This window comes from Amphiura filiformis, chromosome 17, assembly GCF_039555335.1.
Source record: "Amphiura filiformis chromosome 17, Afil_fr2py, whole genome shotgun sequence".
NCBI classification, from domain to species: Eukaryota; Metazoa; Echinodermata; class Ophiuroidea; order Amphilepidida; family Amphiuridae; genus Amphiura; species Amphiura filiformis.
This window is the reverse complement of record NC_092644.1, coordinates 40,534,989-40,558,319: the sequence shown is the minus strand read 5'-3', so window position 1 is coordinate 40,558,319 and position 23,331 is coordinate 40,534,989. Positions and strand designations below refer to the sequence as shown.

The following is a 23,331-nucleotide window of genomic DNA, read 5'->3' as shown; positions in this document are numbered from 1 at the left end:
GGAGAAATCATCAAAAAAGTGTTTTAGTCTTAACTTTTGGTAGGCCTATACCACGTTTGAGACTAATTCGACAGTTTTTGGAACTCCTAATTTCAATATGTTAGTGAGGAAAATAGGATCTTTCATATGATATCAATTTATTACATGAATATCATTATATCATTAATGAAAACACTGTAGACTATTTTAATCATGACTATCACGCTGTATATATGTACTAAGTAATTCCATAAGGAATTAGTCCCATTTACAAGAAACATTTAGGCCTATGCTCTTTTTGCATGAATGCTTGAAACTAAAAGGGACGACATTTTTATGTTATACGTCAATTTTAAATAATTCCATTTTCCAAATATATCAGGCCACCTTCCGTTATTAATATCTTTGTCTGTGATTTGCTTTCTAATAAACTAATAATATCAGTGATTTCCCCCTCCTCCTCCCCCCTTCCCGTGTAATATCGATGCAACACCTGTGCAGTGGAATGTGGCGCATACACATAATATACATGGGTGCAAAATCTGGCAACTCATTACAGGAAGTAGCTGCGATATCCGAAGGTACATTGCAAAATGGCCGGTTCGTCGGGTGGTTCGTCGTGGCGACTGTGTGCGAAATGGCTGATTGAAGTTGGAGCTTTACCACCAACAGCAATCCAAAGAGTTGGTGGTGAATTTTCTCATGTTATAGATTTAGCTAATTTACTTCGAGATGGAGTGGTACTGTGTCAACTTCTTAACTTTTTACGAACTAATGCCGTTGATCTGCGGCTTATTTCTCTCCGCTCACAGATGTCATTGGTAAGCTTGCTAAGTGTTTCTATAAAGTTACAATAATCTTACAAGTGTCCAATTATTAAATCTAATCAATAAAGTCAATTACTGGACAATTGTTCAATGACAGTTCATTTGTGCTCACATTTACACTTCACTCCAAATGCTTAGTAAAGTTAGAATAGTTACCTAGGTCGTATGCTTTCTGTGTGTGTGTTGACATTTTTTAGTGGTTGCATTTCAGCTGGGCAGGCAACCATGATGTACTGTACATGTACACACAGGCCCATTACTTCCTGGTCAAGCCAGTCTGAGTAATTAATGAACCTGCATGTAGTTCAGTTTTACTTAGCAACATACTTGTTCTTAATTCTTTATAAGAATCTTGAACAATGACAATCAATGTGTTGCTGTTGAGTAAACTCTAATGATTTACAGACATTCAGACATATATGCAGTGATATGCACAACCCACAAGCATGTACTGCAATGCAATGATGTGTATACTCTACCTCTACCGTGTAATAAACGACAGGCAGGTCCAATATTTTGAGTAGTGGATGCCGGCGCAACTACGATAAAAATATTGGACTTGCCTGTCGTCTATCAGACATAGTCATAGGTAGAGGATAGTCAAAATAAAAAATATTAAATATTATTTTAATAAAGTTCTGTAAAATATTTTTTAAAGGAAAAATTAAGTTACCGTCATAAAAACTCCCCTTTTTTCTAAAATGCACGAAACTTGTTTTCAACTTCACATCTTTGTTGCGCGTAATGCTATTATTCTGCACTGCGTCTACGCATACAACGCGATACATACGCGCACCTCTATGAGCGTGTTACCGTTACGCTTTATCAACACTCATGATAACGTAGGGTGCGTCTACAGCCTGATAGGCGACACCCAAAATCATCGATTGTCCAATCAGATTATGTGTCTACGTAATAGACCACTCCCACTGACTAAGAATTTTTGATATTACGAGGTTATCCAAGACGGGTTTTTTTTTAAATGCATTTCTTGAAAGTATTAAGGGATCCAAAATGAGCGTTTATTGCGTTTCGACAGTATTTTTGTGGGACATGAGAGCACCTCAGACCTATCGAATTGCATTCTGAATACTGAAGCATGTCTTTCTGATATCAAATAATTTTCATTTTTAAAAATCACAATATAATACAAATTTTATGACAAATTATAAAAATTTGATATTTTTCAAATTTTGATATATAACAGTCCTCGAAGTAAATTATATAAATCTAATGATATATTCTTAAAGTGTATGTAGCAGGGAGGAAAAGCCGACGGTCAATTGAAAATGTTGACCTTTCATATTGAAGATATGGATTTTTCCCCAAAAGACCTAATTTTTGTTGTTGTTTTGGGAAAAAAATCCATATCTTCAATACGAAAGGTCAAAATTTTCAATTGATCGTCGGCTTTTCACCCCACCTACATACACTTTAAGTATAAATCATCAGATTTATAAATTTTACTTCAAGTACTGTTAAATATCAAAAATATCAATTTTAATGATTTGCCATAAAATGTGTATTAAATTGCTAATTTCAAAAATCAAAATTATTTGATATCAGAATGACATTCTTCGTATTCAGAATGCAATTCGATATGTATGATGTGCTCTAATGTCCCAAAATAAATACTGTCCAAACGTTCATACCCCAGCCCTTAAAGGCATAAAATTTTGTGTAACTATAACAAAATAAAAATCTTTAATTTGCTATTACCCATAAGAGGTAAATTAGATTCTTGGGCAAGCTCGAAATTATCATCTAGCGTACCATAATATTTTGCAGATTTCCTTTTTCAAATTAAGTGTACTACTAATTGTCCAGGGCATATTGTTTTCCACAAAGTCCCGGGGTATTTGCAGTTTGCACACGCTCGACGTTGCACCATTTTATATACACAATGGTTTAAAATGCTGTCAAGGAACCTTGCAAAAGATAATTTATAAGCGTGAAATGCAGTGCATGCATCTTTTGGAATGTGTTACATGTGTGTGTGTTTGTCATGAAGCTACGATAGTCAGAGCATGCCGAGTGCGCGAGTATTTGACCTTGGCCAAGAATTGCTTGACTTACCGTACCGATCTAATACTAGCACTACGGTACTAGAACACTAGAACTACAGCTGGCACTGTAACTGATTGCTGATTTCTAATCATTCAAGCTGACATGAGTGACATCATACCTGTAATTGTTGTTAACATCCCATGCAAGCATCCGTAGGATCATACTACATTGTAGGATGTCAACCCTGTAGCAACTTGTGATTTGTGGGTTTGTGATGTGTTAAAACAAGTCTCATTTGAGTCAAAGAGGTTTTAAAAGTCTTACATCAAAAAATTTCAATTTAAATGTGTGCAAACTATGCATGCTATTTAAAAAACTTGTGCTTTGACTGTATGATGATTTTGGAAGAAACAATTTACCGGACAATAACAAGTTCATTGAACAAACCATGCTTCTAGGCTAGTAATTATGCATGATAAATAAGGATTTAATATTTAAAATAATGAAAAATGTGGCAAACTTGATTATTTGAAGTGGGCAGGCAACAGGGTCTTAGCTAGAAGTTGAAGTTTGCCCGTCATTTGAAATAAAATTGGGTGTCCAAATTTGACCATTAAAACATTTACCAGACTTCTACAACCCATTGGGGGTTCCAAGAGTTCAAATATGTTTTGTTATGGCCTTATTTTGCAAATCCGGTCTACTAACATGGTCAATAGCTTTTCTCAATGCTTACAATTATAATGCAGAATCTATCTATTTTGCCCGTCCCAGGAGCAAACTTCCTGTCTAAAATGACGGGCAGACGGGTGGCTAGCTAAGGCACTGGTGGGCAATAAACTAATTATTCATTTCCATTAGCCTTAATACAATGTACATAATTACCGGTATAGTACTTTTACACCACAGTCCCTTACACAGAACAAAAGTTAAAATAAAAGAACCAAATAATTTAAATTTAACAACAACAACAAAATCAGTAGGCCTACTAACATTAAAAATTAACCCTAACCGCATAATATGTTTATTATATTTTGTAAATATGTGGCAATTCACTTTTTACTGCTAGTGCATAAGCCATTTTCTATCTATCTATCTACTGGAACCGATTGAACATGTTGAAATGAGCAAAATTGTGAGCTGCCCAGGTACTAGGTCTTTTAACTGTAATTTTCTTGGGCATTGTGAGCTACACCTTTTCACTGTAAAATTAATTTTCTTGGTTAAATGAAAAGCAATAATTTTCCTTTTTTCAGTACAGTTTTTCTTGTTCAAATGAAAACCAATAATTTTCCTTTTTTTCAGTACAGTTTTTCTTGGTCAAATGAAAAGCAATTCCTTTTTTCAGTACCGTACATTTTTAGAAAAAAACACCAATGCTTGATACTGTATTTTTTTAAGATCCTGGTATTAAACAAGGTTTGAAATTTAGACTTCTAGTGGAAGATTCTTGATTTTAGGTTTGACATTTTGACTTCTAGTGGAAGGTTCTTGATTTTGAGAGGCCTGAACTTGGCCTGGGAGCATTTTCTTGGGTAAACTTTTTAGCTTTTCAAAGTAATATTAGTTAATGAAATATTTTTCCAAACTTTCTAAGCACATCATACAGGGCTATAGTTTTGTCTGAATTTCCATTTTGATCGCACCATCTTTTTTTTTTACTACCGACTGCCAATTTTTCAAAATCATTGCGTTGATTGATGATTCTGCATTTCATGATGCAAATATCGATTATTTTTGCTGGTTGCATTCGAAATAAACTTACTGACTTTGACATTTTGGCAGTCGTGACTCGTTTAGTGAAAAATTGTGGAATCAAAAGGGAAATTTTGATAAATCTTTGATGTGACTTTGAGAGTTTAGTTTTGATTCAAGCCCGCATCCACCGTCCCGAAGCCACATATTACATTACTGCTTAGTGCCCTGCACAAGTCATATGGCAGTAACAGCCTTCCATAGGTGTAGGTCCTACTGTCTGTTCAATTAGCTTAGATTCTTGAATTTTTAAGATATTTGAAAAAATAAAAACTTGTGGCCAAAGTCATCAAAGAAAAGTGTTAGCACAGCCTTAGACCTAACATGATTTATACTTTTCAAATTCCCAAGTTCAATTTAAAACCCCATTTCTTTTCAATTTTGCCTCATTTTGGGCAGTTACTTGGGTCCACCGAAAGGGTTCGCGACCTTTTTACAAATTGAGTGGGACGGTCCATTCTCAACTTAGGGCATAGACCCTATCCAATTGAGCAAAACAATCTGTCCACCAATCTGTCCTGCCATTGCAATTGTTATACCGTTCCGGTTATTGGATAGGTTCTATGAGTGATGATGGTCCACCGGTTTTTGTTACACGAAATTATATGGCGCTTGAGTACGTTTTATGCATAACATTATTCTGAACATTATTTTTTCCTAAACAAGGACATTAAAATTATGGATTTCGTTCTCATTTCAACTGGTTTACAATGTAAATTAAGTTTTGTTTAATACCACCATTCCTTCCCAAGAATATCAGCATTCGCTTGACATTTTCAGATACAGTAACTTTACAAGAAATGTTTTCTGTAACCTGATTGTTTTAAATAATATTTTCTTGTATAAAAGTTCTTTTGTTTCACAGTTTTTTCAGTTTGTATTCAACAAACAAAACGAAATAACAAATTGAAAATAAATGTGTAGTTTTATAATAGGCCTATAGGCCTACACCTTCTCAGACCCATTCTCAGACCCATTCGCACAATCAATCAATCAATCAATCAATCAATCAATCAATCAATAAATAAATAAATAAATAAATAAATAAATAAATAAATAAATAAATAAATAAATAAATAAATAAATAAATAAATAAATAAATAAATAAATAAATAAATAAATAAATACACAAGGAATGTATTTATATATATAAGCTGGGGCTATTTTAGAAAACCTTAGTTCCCATAAATAATAACGTAATGTTTCGACAGTAGGGTTTCAACACATATTAGGCATACTGGCAAATATTTTGCTGGACAATACTTCCTGATGCGGATGGTCGAATAAATACCATCTCTGCGCATTGTGACATTCGTCCCCATTGCTCTAAATGGATTGATTCCAAAAAGTTTATGGTACCCGACGTTCTACGGCTTGTTATAAAAATATCGCGGGAAAAGACCAAAATTGAAAAGAAATGGGGTTTTAAATTGAACTTAAGAATTTGAAAAGTATAAATCACGTTAGGTCTAAGGCTGTGCTAACACTTTTCTTTGATGACTTCGACCACAATTTTTTATTTTTTCAAATATCTTAAAAATTTCAAGAATCTAAGCTAATTGAACAGACAGTAGGTATGGTCTTGATGCATAAAATATCTGTGAATCCGGCAATCTTCCCAGCGGGATAAGATTTAGAATACCAAAAATATGGATAGAAAATACTAGTGAGATGTCGATGGCTAAACGTGAATTCGCCAGCGAAGAGGTTACATAACTCTGGTAACTGGATCACGCACCTTTTGGAATTGGTAGTACATACATTGTACCATAGACTTTGTGTTGCGATCATTTTGATCGTGGTGCAGAACTCAAAAGCGTGATCCAGTTGACATGGTGATAATCGGATTACACGTAATACTTCGCTGGCGAATACTGGTAGTCATCCAATCACGTACTGTAATAACAAAGCTCACATGTTTGTCAGTTTGTTGTATGTGGATAATGTGGTTACCCAATCCATGTATTGCCTCATTTACATGAATGAACTGTACAGATTCCACACGACAGTCAGCGGTGCCAACCGAGTGCAGTTCGTAAAAACCATAGACCATCACAACATATAATGGTAAAACGCAGTGACCCGGGAAAACTGACAATGCCAATCATTATCGGGGAGATCAGATCATCCTTCGCCGCTCGACTTGGAGAGGCTGGGGAGATCCGCTGGCCCATAGTAGACTCTCTTGAACAAGACTAAATATTGGGAAAAATCTTTCATTAGCAAAAATTAGAAATTCAAAAGTTGTAATTCAAAATTCTATCGATCGACTCCACTGTGACAATGTATGACAATAGAGAGTGGTGAGTAGCATTATGAGAGTGTAGGCCTATAGGGATTAAATCATGTTTCAACGTTGTTCATCATCGATTAACAACGATGCGTCTGCGTTTTCTACATGGTTTACTTCGCGAGGGCAGCTTTAGTTGCACGAGCGAAGTAAACCATGCAGACTCGCCGGATGCGAGTTGTTAATCAGTGATGAATAACGGTGAAACATGATCGAATCCCTTTCAACAACGAAAACAAAGAAGAAAGCGGTAATGTCTAACTGCTATGTCCAACATACATGTAATAGAGTGTTTCCGTTCTAGGCATGACAAATTTTATGCGCTTACATTTTACGTAACATGTGCGCTTAACCTTGAGTTTGCGTATACGCTACTGGACTGTGGATTCATCACCGATTAACAACGCTTAGCTCTTGTACAAAGGTATAGGAAGAGTTGTTGAAATCAGAATGAAGCATTCAAATTGATAAAGATACAGCCACGGAGATGTTAATTAGTAATGAGGAAAAGTAAACAAAACAAAGTTCACTGTCATGACTGTTCAGAACATAGACAATTTGAAATGATTATAGATTCAAAGTTTACACCTGGGGACAAAGTTCACTGCTCCAATGAGTTAAAATCATGTTTGATATATAGTTTTATCCAACATGCGGAAATGTTCTTAAAAGTCATCAACAAAAAGGTCATAAGTCAAATTTAAGACTACACAGTGGTGAGGATCTCTATTTTTTTAAGTACCCAGTACACTGATTTCAACAAAACTGAAAATCATCTTTCGGTATAGTGTCAACTTTAATTGAAGACTCTACACTTCTGGGTATTGTGCCCAGGATTATCTGTAACCTACATGTAGAAGGTCGGGTACAGATCCATTATCCCAGCCAGCGGCACAGTGGCTTAGACTACTCAGCTATGTCACCATCTCATGAAATAAGTCAGAGAAGGAACAGTTTTTACTTGGGCAAAGTCAGATTCAGACTGCTGTGATGCTTTTAAAACTGAAATCTGAGCCAGGTTTGTACGAGCTCTGCGATGAAAATTCTCATCGCGAGGTGGAAATTTTATTCAACTTTCTTCGCATCGCGCTGTGATATCGCGGCCGTGCACGCTTGTGATTGGCTTTCTTCGCATCGCGCTGTGATATCGCGGCCGTGCACGCTTGTGATTGGCTAAACCCCTAATCAAAGGGTGCAGCACATATTCTATAGTTAAGCTGATTATCCGAGTTGTTGTTGTAACATACAAAAATTAGCTCTACCCTCCCTAAAAATTGCTCTTTTTTGCATTTTTGTTGGAAATTGGGTTGTTATTTTTGTTCTTTGATATTAGTGTTCTATATTTTAATGTCAGTGCTTGAAAATTGAATTAGTTGAATACATGTATACATGTATCATACTACTTGCATTAAAAAGTATTGATTATATGAAAAGTAATTCATTCACAATTTACTAATCCTTTTAAGACATCAATAATCAGACTAAAATGAAAAAGAAGGCAAGCATGTTTTACCTAACGTATCAGAAAATAATATTCGGATATTACTTTTTCGTGTTATCTATCGATGTTTGATGATGGTATGATGATGATGACGATGATAATGATGATAATGATAACGATGCTGCAGTGTTCATGATAAATTGCAGATTCTGTCGTACATGTAATATGTACCATAGAATTCCGAATGTCTCTAAATGAGGGTTTCTTTTTTAATGAATTGAAAGAGACAAAAGGCAGCTACCCTCCTCAAAAACATGATGCAGGCGGCTGTGCAAACATGTATTATTGTAAGACCAATCTATTTTTTGTGGAGGGTATACATGGGGGTATACTATTAGTTATTAGGTTCAGCGTCGGTATGGTGCGGGAAATTATCGTGCTTGTGAAGTGTCATACTGGGTGAAGCCGAAGGCTGAACCCAGTATGACACTGAGCGTTTTTAAACATTTTAATTGCTGCTAAATAGGAAAAACATTACAAAAAATAGATGACTGTTCCGCGTATCACAGATTGCATGCATTTTACGCGCCCAGTTTACGCGAATCGCCTTTATACACGTACCTCGCCGTACACGCGTATCGGGCTTGCGAAATACGCTCTCTGACTGATATAAAGCGTAAAATACGCACTCACTGACTAGATACGAAAATATATCGGGTTAGCGGTGTTCTTTGATGTTTCCCTTAGTGGTATGATAAAATGTTGTATCTGCTTTTGTCAAAAAACCCTTGTTTTTAGAAGCAAGATTGTAGATAGAATTCAGCGGCACAATAAAAGTATTTTAGTAGGGTAGATTGTAGGGTATATGAAACATTAGTGTAAGGTTGGTAGATATTTAGCTCTTGGACGGCATGTTACCTTTTACATGCAAAGCATATTTTTACCTGGGATGCCATATCAGTTTGATTACTATACATCATTGATTCATCGCACACAGCAATGGCAAATACATTCCTGGGTGACAATCCTGGGGATTCCCTCCTACTGGGAAGTCATGTACATGTGTGTTACTGTCAATATTATGATTTCATCTGACCTTTACAACTAGCCCGGTCCTAGACCAACCTATATTTTAACATAGACATTGTAGAGCTCCATATCATGATCAATACTACATTTTCTTCCTGGTTCTTTCCAAGTCTACATTTCCTTAACATTAAAGCCTGCGTTTTGACATATACCAGTATGCATTTTGATAGTAGACCTCGTTGAACTTGGGGATTCCCTCCTGCTGGGAAATCGTGTACCGTACATATATGCCAGGTTTGTGTATACCACGCTATTGCCATTGGATTTGACCTTCAGTACTGGGAAACAATTTTTTCGTGGGCATTTTACTTTTGTGGGAGATTTCAATTTGTGAAATTTAACTTAATTGCCACACAACTTGGATACATTTTGTAGGCTAGTACAATACAAATTTAAAATAATATGTTATAATTTTACTTTTTAACCAGTTGCATTTCAGCTGTTTCAAATGTGCAAGGAAGTAAATTGCTGTGAATGACAGTGTTTGGAAATAGCAATCTATGCCAGGGGATTATAGGCCTACAATAGGCACACTGTCAATTTTACAATACTTCCTTATATTATTTATGTCAAGAATATGATAGAGAGAATTATCAGAAGTATAAAAACGATGAAGGTAACTTGATGAATTAGTTTATTGATTTAAAATTAAAAAAATAAACATTTTCCAACATATTCCAACATAGGAAAACAAATAGGCCTACAAAATGGATTGCACATAAACAATCTTTATTATAATATACAGGGTGTCCCAGAAAAAATTACCGAGTGAATAAAATTGAACGTAATTCGAGAAATAGACATCAGAATCAAAAAATTTAAAATGTGCCGGATAGCCTATTTCATTGTGCATCACATACAAAAATTTTATTTGATTCATTTCACTGGTTGCGAAGAAATTAACGATTACATAATGCAAGCGGTTCATTCCAAGTTTGATCAACAGGCGATTTTTTCATACTCACTCACCGCTTCCTAAAGTTTGGTATCTCATTAAATTTAGTCCACATTATCTATTTTATAATCCGAAGGTGTTATGTTATTCTTGCTTCTACTGAAGATAAATAATAACAACTTTGATTTCTGCAATTGGAAGCTTTCCAACTTTAATTCTTTAGGTTGTGCAATATGTTATATTTTAACTTTCCAAAGAACATTTGAGCCAAGAAAGACAATGATCAAGTGCTTACAGTTTATATGTGATTTTTGATACCATGCAACATTAATGTTGAAGTTTTAAAAGATTTAAACGATTGCAATATAATATTTCTTGGAAATATTCCAAAAACATAATGTGTGTGAGAGGTTTTTTTAAGCCAGCTGGAATTCTTTATGCAATAATTCTTTATGCAACATTTATATCAACATTAACGAAAAAAGATATTTACAAGTACCGAACATCATCTTACATGCAAGCTTTCATTTTCAATATCGTGCAGGTTTTCAAATTTGAACAAAACCTGATTAAATGTTTTGCAAGAAACAGATTGTTTAAAAAGAATGAAAATGATTTCACCTAACAAAATATGAAGCCCATTGACAGTTAACCACTAGTGCGCTTTGTGTTGAATGATCTATCTTTCAAACTTGGAATGAAGTGAATTGACCATGCATGCGTTATGTAATCGCTCATTTCTTCGCAATCAGTCAACCGATTCCAGTAAAATTAGCGTATAAGATGCAGAATAAGATGGGCTACACGCTGATTTTTAGGTTTTTGGATTCTGATGTCTATTTCTTGACTTACGTCCAAGCTCATTTGGCTGGTATTTTTTTCTGGGACACCCTGTATAATAATGTAAATATCTTGGGAATGGGATGTGAATTTATTCTGTGTGTATGCAGAGAGAAGATTTAAATTATAATGGAAAACTCAGAATTGACTTTGCATGGTGTAAGAAACATATGGAGGAAGTGATAGGAATGCTGGGAGCCTGGAAATGTCAAGCTTCAATTTCCTCATCACAATAGTAGATCTGCATACAATTGTTGTTGTCATAGTAGCCCCCAACTTAGATGTAAATTACCAGTAGATTAAGTTACACTTTTCTCAGCAAATGATCTCTCCTAAGTGATGAATCTGTATTGGAAGTGTGCACTGGTAAAATAAATCTTAGGAGTAATAGATAGTGTGGAGACGAAAGCAACATTTTACAACATTATGTATATGGTCATTTTCACGGTAAAGGGTGTAACTTTGGATTTTTAACATTTTGATCCGTAGTGTTCTAATAAAGCCACAGAATTCCATGATTTTTGGCCACATAAGTCATCTAGTTAGCAGCTACCTTGGGTAGCATAATCATCTTCGGGAGTTACTGCGTTCAGTTTTAGCAGGCTTAAATGTACCTAATATTGCCATTTTGAAAAACTATAAAAAACAGTAACATTTTTGTAAAACCCTGTGTTTTCTTCAGTTAGTTCATGGATAATTTTTCTTATCCTGAAAGTACGGTCATATGTTCAGTAAACACTGCCACATTAGATTTAATTGTGAACAGCCCTGTATTTTTGAGAACCGGACTTCGATATTTGTCATTTCGGAGGCTTCATTTTCCGTTAACAATTGTTAACAAACTTTGTGGGTATAGCTTTGGTTCATAATTCTTGGTTATTTCTTCACTTCTTCTTGATTCATAACAGTTGATATCTTAACTTGAAATGGGTAACAAAAAATTAGTCGATTTGCAAGCTTTTAAAATTTTTATAAAATCTTGACTTCAAGGAGCCATTTTTCCGTTAACTTTTTTGAAGCCTCCGAAACAAACTGTTCAGCAAGCTTGGGCAAATATAAATAAAAGAGCTCATCCAATCTATTTATCAAAATGTAGCAAAGTAGATCCTCAAGTCACTTGTTTTTAAATCGTGGAGATATATATCACCGTTTGAAAATGGGACCCAATACAAACTTTCCGTTAACAATTGAAGCCTCCGAAACAAATGGAGCCTCCGAAACAACAATAAGATTAATTATCATCTATGCATATCTAAATTGGTGTTTCATACTGATATCTGCATTGTAATTGTTACTTGATATGTGCAGAATGTCATAAATTAAAAAAATTGTTGATGTTATGGTTAATGTTTGAAAAATATACTGATACCCAAAAAGCCTGTTTCGGAGGCTTCACATGCAAAAAACACCATACTTAAAGGTCCGTAACCCGATCGACAGCATCATCCCCGATTTTTTTTTTCATTGTTGATGAGGTTTTGGTATCACATAATAGATACTATTTTTCTCATTACTATCCTGAAATTTGACGCTCCAAGTCGATGTATTTCCAGAGAAATCATGAATCACAGCGGTTTTTACAGGTATACCAGTTTGTAAACAATGGTAAATACTTTGGAATTCTGGGAGGAATTATGAAGCGAAATATCAGTCACCGCAACAGCTACTTTGGTCTCGCGTCACACACATTCTGTGAAAAAAGCGAACCACACTAACTGCTGAGGAGACGGTTTGCCGTATATAGTTATTAAAACGGCAAGAGAAAGCGTGGTGTGCTAAATAGCTCAATTGACTAGCGCTGCGTTTGTTTTTTACCGAGAGGTACCGGTTCAAAACCCGGTCTCGGAAGGTTTTTTTCCTCTCCATTTTACCCAAACTTTTTTATATTCATTTGAAATGTACATATTGCAAGGGAAATATATTTTGTTTCCTTTTTTCTGAAACGGTACGAAAATAAAAACATTTTCCGTTCAATACGGGCGGGGCATTGTACAGCATGTCAGCATTCGTCATTGCCTGCCCAGAATGCAATTCACGTATACCAAGGTATTGGATTGCAAATTTGGCTATTTATTCACATTTACGCTGAAAATGCTCTCGTTTTTTCACAAAGCAGCATAAAGGAGGCGATATTTGATATTATTATGTAATTTTAAAGACAATCCATATCCAAAACCAATAGGGTTACCCCCCTTTAACAAATGGGTGAAAAAGTTAACATGCTATAAATCTACAATATCTGCTCCATAGAATCAATGATTCAATACACACAAGAAAATAACAGCTTAGATGATCCCAACAGTGTTGTTTTCAAAAAAAATACTTCTGCAGTGTTTAGCCATTGTTAACATGAAGCCTCCAAAACAAAAAACATGACTTGCTGTGATAATTTAATTTTTGTCACAACTGAAATTCAATACTTAGAAGCAAAGCATGAAAATTGGTAATTGTGATATTTTTTACCTATTTTTTCATGTCAACTTGCAGTAGTTAGCCAAATATTTTACTTTTATGATCACCTGTGTTGTTAACTGAAGCCTCCGAAACACAAATCGCTTGAATTGCCAATTCTAAAAAATAACTCCAATTTCTGTGAAACTTGGCTGGGAGGTTCCTTTTATCAAGTAGTATTTGTACATGAAGTTAGACATTCAAACTATTTTAGGAACCCAATTAAAACTTAAAAAATATGTTTAAGGTTGGGAAATTTCCATTGTAAATGACACTTAATGTTAAAAATTTTCAAAACTGCAATTACAAACATAGCAAAACATGGTATAAAATGTAACTTATATCTGTTGACTTACTTTGGAATGGGATTTCACATGTATTCCAGCTTTCATGTCATAATTTTCTGAGCTTATGTAAAATACATTTTTTCTTAGATTTTAACCAAAATGTTATGGAAATGTCAAATTTTTTATTAGAAATCAAAAGGTTTAAGCCTTGAAACATTATTTTACTAGAATTTAAGTTGCTCCTATGCATGATTTCAGAAACATATTTAAGTGGTTTGAAATTTTAACCCTAAAAATCAAAAGTTACACCCTTTACTGTGAAAATGACCATATTTATTTTTCTGAATGTAGCATTAAGGTGTCAAAGTCAAATCATTGAAAGTCTTGATCAGTATGATTTTGTAGAGTTTGGCCAATTTGTTTGAAATAGATTTGCAAACTGACTTTGTGAATTTCTAAAACAAATACTCAGATTGTCTGATTTTCTAAAATAAATATTACATAAATACACATTGTACAACTCACATGTTCAGATTTAATGAGAAAATAAAATATATAGTGAAAGGAACAAACCCATAAGATGTTGCTAGATTTAAGTACTCAGAAAATTGAGAAATTGTCACAAATTTGAGAATTTGCTTTGAGCCAGTATAAAGCTAAAGTAAGGGTTCAATAAACTGATGGACTGAAAATTAACAGAAATAGCAATAATTCATTGTCAGGTCGCGCAGAAATATACTTCGGTATAGCAAAAATGTTGACAATTCCTCAAGCATTTCTTTATAAATATAAACAAGGATGCAAAATTTCCATCAAAATGCCCAAAGTTACTAGGAAAGGGCATTCTGGATTTCCCATTCCTGGTCTGAGCGCAATCGTATTAATGATGCCTGCAAATTATTGAGATCCTAGGAATGATTGCATCCTAGCAATAAATAGATCTAAGCATAATCCATACACATAACATGAGTCAGGCTGTGTCACCAACTCAGTGCACAGACTCATACTCAAGATATGTCTAATTGTACCTTGGGATTAAATATTGTTTCTTTATAAATAAGTCAATGTTTATAACAGCTTATTCTATGTGGTGGTACTACTAGTAAAGGTCATTTTGGGGTAAATACCACATGAATGTTTCCTCAATGGTTGACTTGTGCAATGTGATCAACCAAAATGAACAGTTTCTCAATCTGTATAGTTGTTTATAAATATGGCCCAAACACTATGGACCACAATGGCCTCATCCCAATGGCATAGTTCAATAACCTAAATTCACTGGTAGTGCAAAATTGGACTTCAAGTTGTGGAGTATGAGTTTTTGTGCCCAAATTTTTAAAGGTCATTCAATCAATGTACAAATATGTTGGGATTAAAAAACTGTGCACTGATAAATGAGCATATTGTGGATCCTTTTAAATGAAACAAGTGTTGGATTTCTTATGTTTTACAATTTTGGCGGCATAAACAATCTCATAAACTGAGAGTGTAGACGTCTGCCCTACAAATTGTGGCCTGTCTATGAATTTTATGTAGAACTAATGAAAATTGATTTTCTTGGTAAATGGCTCATTTTGGTAATTTACATCACATTAGATGATGTAAAGGTGCACGTAATGAATGTGACAATACTTTGCTTCAAATTGAGTGGCATGATTTCAAGTTCTGGTTGTAAACATGGTAAACAGTAAACACGTAAAGGGAACACACTTTTTCATTCTTAGAATAACCATCATGTAATTTTTAAATGACTGTAAATTGTTTTGTAAATTGTATGAGTATCACATGACCTTGCAACATTTGCGCAAATTGATTTGAAAAGTAGAAGTCATTCAGCTCATTTAAAGTTTTACTGTTTACCAAGCATTTTTGTTTGTAGTGGAAGTTCAACGAAAAGGATAATTTTTATCATTGCAAAAGAAAAACCAAAGGAAAAAACAATCATTGGGGCATAAACTCAAGTATTTTATTTCAAATTTTTCAGTGTGGACAAAATATGTACACCAAGATTTGTCAGTGCTTCAGGCTATGTTGGTAGATACCTGCTTGTTTATGTGTTGACTGTTGTTTTGAAGAAAAAAAGTACATACATACAAAAAAGGTTACAAACAAAGTGAGTCCGAAATGTTTTCTTAGATGGTCCGCATTCAAATGTTTGCAATGTTTGCTTGATTCTTACCAAACCATTTCTGGGAAAGGTGGGTTAATTGCCCAGAGGGCCCTTATGTAAAGCAGTGTTAGATGCTTTAAAACTGAGCTGAACCATACAATTCAGAACATTACTTCACCATCAACATTGGAAACAGAGCTCTACAATGTATAATGGTGCAATTTGAATTTCTAAATCTACTAAGAACTTGAGTTATTATCTCATTCCAAAACATTCAGGATGGTGTATTTTGCCAATTTTGGTAAAACTGCCCCAAACTAGTAATAAATGATTTTCATCTGCGTTCTAATTGAATTTGTTTGAATTCTGTACCTGAGAGGAACTGTCAAATTATTGACATGCTACCTCAGAATCCTGTTTACAAGTGCAAGAATACTCAACATCAGTTAACAAGCATCACTCAAGGAAATTGATGTCAAATAACATAATTGGATATGAATTTGTGCAGAAGAGGGGTTACAGTGTTGCAAATCAGATTCTACCATTGATTTTAAAACAAAACTTGGGTAATCACACTTAAATTTGTGAGTTTTTTTCTTGCATTATATTGTAAGAGGGCTTGATAAATAAATGAAACTTAACCAGGTAAACAAATCTGGGTTTGGCCAAAATATATAAGTTTTTGTCAAATTTGGTATGAAGTTACAAAGAAAATAAAGTAAATTACAGAATGTTCCGTAAACTACAGACTGTATAGAAAGAAAGAAACCCCTTAATTGCAAACGTGCAAAGAACGTTGGAACTCCCAAAAGTTCAATTACAGGGGCATTTTTTTCAGCAGTAGCTCCCAAAATTAAAATTTTAAAGGTAATTTTGAGGTCTGGTCATTGTATCTTTGTCTCTATCAAAATATGTGTCAAAAGACTGAATATGCCTGTACATTTTTGCCAAAAATGTTAAATTGGTATTTTAAAGATACCGATTTTTAAATTGATGATAATTTATTGCTCATTTGTTCCCTTGTATAATTAGCTAATATTGCAAAAAAAATGCTCAGAAACTGTCAAAAACATCTGTGACCTAAACCCATGGACCTCTACTTTGAGTATTCCATTCTGTATGTAGCAGGATATTTAGTGGTATGAATTTTTCTTGATTTCAAATAATTTTGCATAATTTTCTTTTATTCACAGTTTCAAATGCCTATTAAGCCTATGGGTCAAAAATACATTTGCAGGCTTTTATATACATGGCTCTGAAATTGACTGCTAAAAAACATGAAAATAAAAACCTATAAAAAAGTATTTGAATTCTGCGTTGTTTAGCGTGGCCTGGAAAGAGATATTGAATAAGCGGTGTCACTAGTAGTGTTGATAGTAAATTGCCAGGATGATCAATACATTTCACGCTTGGATAGATTTAGAGTAAGAGTATGATTCATATGATTATTGTGCCATATATCGAGGGAGCTATCAGGTGACTGGACAAGTCCACGTTTCATATTGATCTGTACATGTACCAGTAGGTTAATTTTCTAGTTTAATGCTTTTAATTATTTCTTGACTTTGGTACCGAACATCATATGTTTGATCAATTAAACACGAGTCTCTTCTCAGATGAAATCAATTTTAATTTGAATATAATTACTCATTTCACAGGCTGCAATTTTTTTGGACTTAATGGAAATATATACCAAAATGGTCTCATTTCCAATGGCAGAGTTCACTAACTGCCATGATGCCATCTAACAATGGTGAACTGAGTACTGACCATGCTGACAGATTCATATGTGGGGCAGTGGGGTATACTCCCCTGGAAAGACCTTGTTTTGGAACCACCTGCTCTGAAAGATCCCTGAATTTGACCACATCAGATTCCTGAAAGACCCATATTTTGATAATTTCAGCTCTAAAAGTCCCCCAAATTGCTCATTGCCCTCATTTCTGTTTTTCTGACAATTTTCAACCTGAAAGCCAAGAAAAGACCTTTGATTTTGAGTCTTTGAGAGTGCACCATTCTGAAAGACCACCTTTTAACTGATACACCATCCGCTCCCAAAGATCCACCACCCAAGTTCTGCAGCTATTCAGGGAGCATACATTTTTTGTACCTACCAAAAATATTGATAATGTGACCCCAATTAAAAAATAATTTGACACAAATTGGGGGGTGAGGGAGGGAGCCTGATGAGTAAAATTGTGATATTGATCATTTGGTGGAGCAGTTGATTTTTAGGCAAATAATTTGTATAAAAATTCTGATTGCCCCTTTAAGGGCTGGGGTATGAACGTTTGGACAGTATTTATTTTGGGACATTAGAGCACATCAGACATATCGAATTGCATTCTGAATGTCCTTCTGATATCAAATAATTTTGATTTTTTGAAATTCGCAATTTAATACACGTTTTATGGCAAATCATTAAAATTGATATTTTTGATATTTAACAGTACTAAAGTAAACTTTACAAATCTGATGATTTATACTTAAAGTGTACATGTATGTAGGTGGGATGAAAAGTTAGCGATCAATTGAAAATTTTGACCTTTCAGTATTGGAGATATGGATTTTTTTCCCCAAAACACCAACAAAAAAAGGTCTTTTTGGGAAAAAATCCATATCTTCAATATGAAAGGTCAAAATTTTCAATTGACCGTCGGCTTTTCCTCCCAGCTACATACACTTTAAGAATATATCATTAGATTTATATAATTACTTTGAGGACTGGTATATATATCAAAAATTTGAAAAATATTAAATTTTTATAATTTGTCATAAAATTTGTATTATATTGTGATTTTCAAAAATGAAAATTATTTGATATCAGAAAGACATGCTTCAGTATTCAGAATGCAATTCGATAGGTCTGAGGTGCTCTCATGTCCCTCAAAAAATACTGTCGAAACGCAATAAACGCTCATTCTAGATCCCTTAAACACTTATTAAATGATGGAACAAACCAACAATATTCCTGTGGTCTATTGCAAAGTATTTGCCAAGTAAGAAGAAAACACTAGATAAAAGCAATTAATAACAACAGCAGTCTTAGTAATGTTGTATCATTTATATCCTTAAGGAGTATAATATCATGGAAACATAGTGGTAACTACTTGAGAAGTCCAAAGGGCACTGTGTACAAATGTTTGCTAACTGATGCAAGATTTTCATCATAGTACCGAGTTGATTTCTTTGCATTCAAAAGAACTTTTTAAGAACACTGGGGACATTGACAACATATGCAATTCAAGTGTAGGCAATCTGCTAGCATGGTTAGGGGGCTGTGCAATGATTGTGAGCCTGGGGGGGTAAAATAAGGGGGGGCAAGAATTTTTTGGCAAGCCAAATGGGGGAGGGCAAGTGATTTTGGGCGCACATTCATGGGGCACCTTTTAAATAAAAAACTCTGTGGAAATGCACCCTCCAATAAGTTTGGTGGCTATAGGCAAGTACCATAGGCCCCCCCCCAATAACTTAGGCCAGGTGCCATTGGCGCTACCCAATATTTAAAATCTTCCGGAGCCTCTGCTACCTACACACATTATAAAACAGTATACAAAGATAATCCTCAGTTTTTGATAGCTAACTTGACCAAGCAAATTAAAACAATAAATTTAGTCAATTTAAATTGGGAAATCTTGACAAAAAAATACAGTTTACTAGTATGGCGTAACACCTTCAAAACAAACTTGAGAAATATGATCTAAGATGAGATGGCTATATGTTATAGTTCTTACATTTCAAAACAATGTTAGTAAAACAATGAAAACAATATAAGAATGGGATGTTTACATCACATTTTGTAAATTTAAGTGCAGATGTTGGTCAAAATCCCTCTAAAATCCATTCTACATTTATGTGTGTATCCAAGCGTGTGGTGTCTATTAATTGCTGGGAACGTTGGTTATGATGAATATATAAATTTGAAATGTAAATGTCACAAAATATCACAAGTCGGTCTTAGGTCATGCTAAAATCATAGCCCATAAAATGTTCTAAAAACTTATTTTATTCTGTTGTGAATTCCAGAGATGGACCCAGGGCTGATGGAGATTCCAGGAAGCTCTTTCATCAGATATTTTGGTGATTGGAGGGAAATTCAACTTTCCCAAATAAAGAAATAGGTTTAAGAAATTAGGAAAATTTTGCTATGTTAAGGGACATTTTGGTTATTTAGGGAAAGGGAAATGAGCAATTTTTTATAGCTTCGATTGGACCCCTTTTGGCTAGAGAAACAAGGAAAGCCACACGCTGTACATATCTGGTATCAGATAGCTTGCTGTGTCCTCCTCCCTCATTTCTTCATTATCGAATATTTGCTGTGAGAAATAAATAATTTTGAGATTTGTGTAAATCCTCAAATTTCAGATAATTATAAAATAATCCTATAGGCCTGGATAGATATGGATTACTAGTAATTATTGTCTGCATTTCTATTGTAATTATAAAGAAAATTGATGAAAAAGGTTTGAAAAGCTATCAAATATATTTTCATTTTAATAACTTGATTTACAAGAGACAATAACTCAGAATTTACCGTTTATCAAATGTTTTGATAGGAATATGATGCAGGGTCCTAGTTGGGAAGTCCCCATTAAATTACTGATACTTTGATCTTTTTGTTTTGATTGTTTGTTTTCCCTGTAATCAATATATTATGGACACAATTGCTTTGGTTGCTGTCATTGAAATTAAGACAAATTATAACTTTAATAAAAAAAATAACAATAACTTTGAGTACAAGTGAATACAATCTAGGTTTGTGGATCTGTGTTTTTGTTTGTCAATAGTCGAGTAGGGAAGTAGAAATAGAGAAAATGTAATGATTCTGGATATCTTTAATATTTTATATGTTGTTGAATTTCTACTTCAGAAATGCCACTTAAATCATTTCAAGATTTTCTATAGTGTTATAATAGGAACAAATTTCCTATCTATTTTTTAGCAGTCTAAGTGAAGTTGTACAGAGTTTCTCAAATGGTTCACAAATTCAGAAGCCATATTATGACATTGGATTAAAACTTCACTTTAAATCATTTCAGGATTTCAGAGGGATATCCTATTACATGATGCAGGTCAAGAGGTTTCAGCAGAAAATGAAGTTGTGCAGAGATCTTGTCAAGTGGCTCTCTAATTCAGAAGCCATGTATGACATTAGATTAAGAGAATACTGTATAATTATTTTGGTAAATTTTGTCTCTAGTGTTAAAATGGGAAAAACATTCTCCAAGATGACATTGGATTAAAACTTCACTTTTAAATCATTTTAGGATTGTCTAGGGTCTTAGAATGGGGAAAAAACCATCTCTGAAATTTCTGAAAAAGTATCAAAAGGGATTTTCAATTTTAGGTCAGGTATTTTAGAAAGTGATGTTGTCCAGACATCTAGTGGCTCACAAAATCAGAAGCCATGTATAACATTGGATTTGGGATACAGCAATGTTGAACATGGAAGTGTCCGATAACAACATTCTTAGAACATGATGAGGTCATTGTGGTACATCATGAATGTTTACATTTAGGTCTACATAGATTTAGACTTCTTGTATCATGGATAAAGTGTGTTCACATCCGGGGTTCACATTTTTGACAAGTACCATCAGCGTGTTTAAACTGAGCATATGGCTTTTTGACCAACTATTTTCTGGGTACATAAAAAATGACTACCCAGTATTGTTTCTACTGAGCTTGTTACCCGCCATTACACTGCACGGCACGACACGACACAGAATCTAACCCTCAGTAGAAACACGCTGTATGAGTGAGCAGAAATGGATTATTGGCATTGAATTTTGTTTAGGTAGTTGCCCTATTTCCCTTGGATTGTTATTGTTATGCCTTATAAGTACTATTACTATAATACTATTTACATGTTTTTTTTCTTTTTCCCCCCACAACTTGTTTTTGGCAATTGGAATCCCCGGATGCAGGATTTGTTATGTTGTGTGTTTTAAAATTCAGTTCAAGTTTTGTAGGTGCCTGACCTTGTGTGTGTATTTGTGTATGAAAGTGTGTTTTAGCAATGTAATGTTCATTGCTCACAAGCAACTTGCCAGCTTGAATTGGTCAATGCTCATTAAACACTGACTAATTAACATTAATTAATAAGCCACATGTTACCTTGTTTATCACCCACGCAAGGGCACTTTTAGACATTCAGGAATTAGCAGTAAACAAATATATGTGTTATGAAAATAAGTATATTTCAGGGTCAGAAACTCAGCAAAAATGGTTTATCGCAAAGATTCTCCTGATGACATTTGTGAGGCTATAAGTATAATAATTCACATAAATATATTAGGTTTATAGTTACCTTATACAGTCAGCATGAGAGAGAATCCATTTCACATTACTTCCATGTGGCCTAAAAATTAAAATTGTTGCAGGTGCAATTTGAATCATGAAAAGTTGCTGATTCCAAAGTTGCACTGAAAAAACCAAAGTCATGCCAATGCAACATGCATGCCAATGCAACATGACTTTGAATAGTTGCGGATGCAGCTTGGGAATCAAAGGATCGCTTCATGGCAATGTTTTTTGGGCTATTAACCCAAATGAGATACATTTAGCATGTGCAGAACATAAATCTTGTTGCATTTTAGTCTTAAAAGTTTGTTCACTTTGTTGGTTTTGACTTTAAAGGTGGTTTCTTTTTAGTTTGTGTTGGAGCCATTGGATGCCACTGTTGCCAAGTGATTCAAGCTGAAAATAGTGGGCATCCTTGTACTTGAATGCTATTCACACATGCAACATTGATTGCCTGTCCATTTCCTGATGATCGTTAGCCTTACATTTGTCTATCATCATGTATTTAAAAGAGCCATTAAATCCAACCATTATAATGCAGTCATTAATTAAGATAAATACTGTAAATAGGAGTAATATAGCATCCAGGATTCATAATTGCATGATCACAAACTATTACCATTAAGTACCAGCTTTATGTAAGACCCATTTCAATGCCTGTGTACATCAGTAGCAAGACAAGTTGCCAAACCTGTGATTTAGTAGCACAATTGCGTGACTTTTTACAATTTTCCTTGTGACTTTTGAATATTTCCTGTCCAAGTATATTATAGAAACCAATAGTTAAGAACAAAATTGGGTGAATTGTCAACATTTGCTACCGCCCTACTTATTTCCTGTCCTATAGGAACCAATGGTTAAGAGATAAATTGGGCGACTTTTCGATTATGTGGCCTGCAGATACATCTGAAAATTTGTTCTGTGACTCTAGTCTGAAAGGTCGCTCGTCTGAAGGTTCTCTAGTCTCTAAACCAAATTAAGTTCGCTAATCCGAAGGTTCTCTAATCCTAATATAGAATAAGGGTTAGTGTTAGGGTTAGGGTAAGGGTTTAGGGTT

General features: G+C 34.4%; 1 protein-coding gene across 9 annotated transcripts in view; it reads left to right on the top strand.

Annotated features, from left to right (window-relative positions):
• Positions 1–566: 566 nt before the first annotated feature.
• The window catches only part of LOC140137797 (guanine nucleotide exchange factor VAV2-like), an 85,430-nt gene continuing 62,665 nt past the window's right edge, over positions 567–23,331 (top strand). For all 9 annotated transcript variants that reach the window (XM_072159576.1, XM_072159569.1, XM_072159573.1 and 6 more), the window contains exon 1: positions 567–800. In XM_072159576.1, coding sequence (XP_072015677.1) covers positions 573–800 — 228 coding nt within the window. In that variant the 5' untranslated portion in view covers positions 567–572. The remainder of the gene's footprint in view (positions 801–23,331) is intronic.